This window comes from Oryctolagus cuniculus, chromosome X (genome assembly GCF_051225735.1).
Source record: "Oryctolagus cuniculus isolate XC-2025 breed Fujian yellow rabbit chromosome X, ASM5122573v1, whole genome shotgun sequence".
In the NCBI taxonomy this organism is placed as follows: domain Eukaryota; kingdom Metazoa; phylum Chordata; class Mammalia; order Lagomorpha; family Leporidae; genus Oryctolagus; species Oryctolagus cuniculus.
Window position 1 is genome coordinate 35,263,462 of NC_142888.1, and position 5,007 is coordinate 35,268,468.

Genomic DNA, 5,007 nt, shown 5'->3' on the forward strand with positions numbered 1-5,007 from the left:
GTGACTCAGCACAGACCACACACTGACTGCTCTGCCAGGGATCCCGCTGTCCGCGGGACGACACCGGGCCTGCCCACATGCCAGCCAGCGCCGGGCCCAGGGCGACGAGGACGTGCTCGACCCCGACCCCGACCCGCGGCCAGAGCTTTGCGTGTCCGGTGCCAGGCGCCGGGCGTGTGGCCAAGAAGTGCCCGGGCCGCCGCGCAGCGCCGCGCCAGGCTCCACGGCACAGGTGGGGACAGCGGGGAGCAGCCACAATGCGGGGCTTGGACCGTGCGGGAAGCAGGTTCCCGGCGCCCGGGGTGCGGGGCGCCTGCGCAGTGGGCCTGAGGCGTCGCGCTCCGCGGGAGCCCGGAGACCCCCGCCCCCGCCCCTCGCCCGCCGGCGGGAACGCGCACGCGAACGGGGCCCGGAGCGCGCACGCGAGTGCGCTTCACCTCGCTCAACCCGTGCCGGCGCGGCTGAGGCGGACAGGCGAGCGGGCGAGCGGGCGAGCGGGCGAGGCGCGCGGGGACGCGGTGGGCCTCGGAGGCAGGCGGCGGCTCGCGGGCTCCGGGCGGCGGCGGCGGCAGAGGCGGCGGCGGTGGCAGCGGCGGCGGCACCGCCCCCACGCCCACCCCCGCCCCCGCCCCCACCGCCACCCCGGCGGCGGGGCTCGGGACCCTCGGCGCGCGCCCGGCTGGCCGGCCGAGTGACGCGGCCGCTCGCCCCCGCCCCGCGCCCGCCTCCGCGCCCGCCCCCGCCCCCGCCCCAGCTTGCCTTAAGCTGCGGGCTCGCGGCTCGGACGCCACTCTCCGCCAGGCCCTCGCCTCGGCTCCTCCTCTCGCGGCCCCTGGGCTCCCCGGCGGCGGCAGGATGAAGTGCAAGCCGAACCAGACGCGGACCTACGACCCCGAGGGCTTCAAGCAGCGCGCCGCGTGCCTGTGCTTCCGCAGCGAGCGCGAGGACGAGGTGCTGCTCGTGAGCAGCAGCCGCCACCCCGACCGCTGGATCGTGCCGGGCGGCGGCATGGAGCCCGAGGAGGAGCCGTGCGGCGCGGCCGTGCGCGAGGTGTTCGAGGAGGCGGGCGTCAGGGGCAAGTTGGGCCGGCTGCTGGGCGTCTTCGAGCAGAACCAGGCCCGCAAGCACCGAACCTACGTGTATGTGCTGACGGTCACCGAGCTGCTGGAGGACTGGGAGGACTCGGTGAGCATCGGCAGGAAGCGCGAGTGGTTCAAAGTGGAGGATGCCATCAAGGTGCTGCAGTGCCACAAGCCGGTGCACGCCGAGTACCTGGAGAAGCTCAAGCTGGGCGGCTCCCCGACGCACCACAGCCCCGTGGCCGCGGCGCCGCCGCCCCCGCCGCCGCCGGCCGGCGAGCCCCAGTAGGTACCGCGCCCCGCGCCCCGCGCCGCCCCCGGCCCCTGCCCCTGCCCCGCGCTCCGCTGCACTGCGCTGCGCTGCCCGCTGCCGGGGGCACCTCTGCTGCCATGTGCGCTCCCGCGGAGGAGCGCGGCTCCTTTTGTTCCCCCGGCGGACCTCGCAGTCGCGCCTGCGGGCGGTCTCGCCGGCCGGGCGCCGTCCCCGGCCCGCTGGCCCGGCTCTCCGACGCTGGCGGACGCGCTCGCGGCTCGCCGCGCCGGGCAGCGTCGCGGGGCGCCTGGCGCGCGCGGGCTCGGGCTCCGGGCTCCGGACTGGGCGGCTCGCCCTGCCCCGCGGGCCCGGGGGCGTGGGTGGGGTCGGGGCGCGTGGGGCCCGTTCCGCAGAGATGGGCGCGCGGCGGCGGCGGGGATGCTGGTCCCGGGCTTTGCGTCCTGGCCGAGGCCTTGGAAGTGCCGCCGGCTCGCCCGCCGCGGCGGTGTCCCCCTTAAACTGTGCTCTTCTCCCGCAGCCTTCGCCCCCGTCCGCCAGCCCTGCCTGCCCTGCCCTGCCCTACCGGGACTTGCTTCCAAAGATCGGCTGGGAATTGAAAGCAGAAAAGACGTAGGAAATCTGGCCTCTGGCGCTGCTTCTGCGCTCCGCCGTGGTTTCTGCCTTGGCACTGGCCGTGCTCTCGTCTCCCATGCCCTTTCCAGAAGCGTCTTTGTGCAGTGAGCTCTAGATGCTCTCCCAGCTGCTGAAGGTGCAGTGTGCACTGCCGGTGGCCAAGTTCGGCGGGGACCGTCCCGCGGGACTGCCGCCCGGCTTGCCTCCCACCCGTCTGACCGGGGACCCTGCCCCAGCCCGCGGGGAGACGGCTGTCATCCCCTCGGCCGCCCCCTGCGCGCCGCGGTTCTCACCCTGGCGGCCCGGTTTGGCGGGCAGGGCCGGTGCTCTGCCTTCCCGGGCGGCAGGGCGGTCCGCTTCCCCTTCCCCTGCCTGCCCGGGACGGGACGCGCGCGAAGGGCCTCCCCTGGTGAGCACAGGGAGGTGGCTCCCTGGAGATCCACCTGTTCGCACTCGTCACTCCGCTAGGGCACCTGCGCGTCTTCTCCTAGAGGTGGGCGCTGAACGTCTCCTTTCACGGGCAAACTTTTCCAGGTGCCAGACTCACAACTCTTTCGCCTGCCTTCTACTTGCTTGTCCTCAGGAATCCGGGCTAAAAGACAGATGCCTGTCTTCCGGAATGAGCCCTGTTCCCCCCTGTTCCCCAGCCGTGTCCAACGCAGGCACGGGGGAATCCTCCTTTGTGAAGACAGTGTTAGCGGTGGAAAGGTTTTTCCTAATTTTCATAGCAACCTGTACTATGTATATTTCTTAAATATTATCGATAGCTGTCGTGGGTTGTTCAGCCAGCATTTTCGGGTCATGATTATGCACTGTGAATTACAAAATTTTTGGTTTCCTAGATATTCTTCTGGAACATATGTTCTCTCATCGTGGTTGATGAAAAAGCCTACTTTGTGAAGAGAATATGGTGGAAGACGTTTTCTACATATAATTTTATTGCCTTAAAAGTACTCTGCAAACTAAGGGGATGAGAACTGTAATTTAACTATTTTGTTATTCTACAAGGTAGCTTTAAAAAAGAACACAGCAGAATTGAATATCATTACCTGTTTTTATCTTTGGTGCCAATGTTTTTAAAGATCTTTGCCACGTATAAATGTGTCTAAAATACATGTAGTTAACAAAAGTTAGTATTGTGAAAAGGATAAGTAAAATAGAAAATATATTTTCAGAAGAATAACTTTTAAGTTCTTGTTGAATTTACTTCTTGAGTCCAGTCTAGAGAAAAAAAAAAAAAACATAAGCGCTTTACCAGCCAGGTAATCCAAAAATTTCAGGCTACAAGCGTTGAGATGGGGGTATCTGGTGTCTGTGGCCTCCATCCTCTAAAATGTTGATATGCCATTGGTATTTCTTTTCTATGGAGTCATTACTGTGATAATTGCAGTAACAATGTGTGACTGAGCATTGCTCATACCCCTTCCCCCCAAAATCAGTGCACTTATCAAAGATATTTAAGACTTCACACCTAGAGTGGAAACTTGGGTTCAGATTGTTTTTAACACGCTGATGTTTTCCACATGGGACAAGTGCTTTCTCGTATCCTTAAAAATGATGAAATTAAGGCATTTTGGTATATTTGATACAGAATTTGCCCTGGACATAGAATATTTTCTGAGAAACATGTTCTACTGATCAAATCACTATTAAAATAAGTAACTCTGATTGGTGAGGGGTAACTATAAATTTTTTAAAAATTTTTTGTATGCCTTCATTTGAGAGAATTGTAAAGATTACAACATTTTTGTATTTAGACATATCAGTAAGAACAGAAGCTGCAAGAACAGGCAGTAAAATAATCCTACCCATATCCTCAGAGCCTAAAACTGTGGCCACAATTTGGAGACATTGGTCATTGATCCAAAGATTAGAAGTTATCTCCTGCCAGTATGTTTCTGATTTCTCAGCTTCATAATGTACCTGGGACAGTCTGTGACGACCTCAGGCAAGCATCTGGCCTCATAGTGGAACTGAATTGGAAATCTCAGTGAAGGCTTTTTCCAGTGAAAACTCACTGATGAACCATAGCTGGGTCCTCGATAAGTATTTGTTGCCTAGAGGAACCAATCAACCAATAAAATCCTATTGTTTTGTTTTTAGGTGAATGACATAGATGTTGTTCAGATTTACTTTGAAAGAATCAAGTATGTGAACCCAATGGTGAATGGAATTATGAAGCACAGGTGAGCTCTTTCCACTGCCAAGGACTCAGCTCACCCTCTGCTTTCGGACATTCTTCCTTTTCTAGTACAATTGCTCCTCTGCAGGTTCTTGCACTATCACTGTATCTATACAGAATTCTAACTTGGCACTTGTGGCCTTTTTTTGTGCTTTTATGATTTGTCTGTGTTTCTCTTCAGATTATATGACCTTCAATGCAAGGAACTGTTTCCTTAGCCTTTTGATACTATCTTGCCTACAAGACACTGCTTGAAATATGGTAGATATCACTGAAAATTTGTTTAAACAGTTAATATTTTGTAATGACACTGAATGGTAAAACATTCGCCTTCTAATCTATCTAGCATATATGTGGCTTTTGTATATCGGGTGTCACACAGCTGTTTTAATGCAGCTGTGAGATAGTAGCAAAAATTCTCACTCTCATGTTATCTGCCTCCTGATGGTAGTATACTATACCACCTATGGAATGTAGTTTTCAGAATTTTATGCCTAAATTTGATCATGCCTCTAGATGTAATTCTAATCCCTAGAAAATTCAGGGGACTGAGGAACATCTTACAGTACACCACAGAGATGAGATCAGCAGAATCCAGACTGCAGGAAACTCTACAGGACAAGCACCCAGTTTCTTCAGTAAATAAATTGCAAGAATGAAAGAAGATGACTACAAATTAAAAGAGACTTGAGAGACATAACTAATATGTGGATCTTGTTTGTATCCTTATTTGAATATACTGTAAAATTAATGCATTTATAAGACAATCAAAATAATTTGAACATTTACTGGATCATTTTGGTATTGTGGTTGTGTTGGAAACAAGACTCCTTATCTACATTGTCAACTGTTTACATTTG

At 56.2% G+C, this 5,007-nt stretch overlaps 1 protein-coding gene across 1 annotated transcript; it reads left to right on the forward strand.

Annotated features, from left to right (window-relative positions):
• The first annotated feature begins 257 nt into the window (after nucleotides 1-257).
• Nucleotides 258-4,062, forward strand: LOC138847678 (uncharacterized). Its single transcript, XM_070067150.2, has 3 exons — nucleotides 258-678; nucleotides 755-1,364; nucleotides 1,871-4,062. Exons 1-3 carry the CDS (start codon nucleotides 258-260, stop codon nucleotides 1,947-1,949), a joined length of 1,110 nt encoding a protein of 369 aa, XP_069923251.2. The 3' UTR covers nucleotides 1,950-4,062.
• The last annotated feature ends 945 nt before the right edge of the window (nucleotides 4,063-5,007 follow it).

Coding starts and splice junctions, on each gene's coding strand:
- LOC138847678 (XM_070067150.2), top strand. CDS start 258: ATGCGGGGCTTGGACCGTGCGGGAAGCAGGTTCCCGGCGCCCGGGGTG. Junction 679..754: donor GGACCCTCGGCGCGCGCCCG/GCTGGCCGGCCG, acceptor CCCCCGCCCCAG/CTTGCCTTAAGCTGCGGGCT. Junction 1,365..1,870: donor CCGCCGGCCGGCGAGCCCCA/GTAGGTACCGCG, acceptor CTTCTCCCGCAG/CCTTCGCCCCCGTCCGCCAG.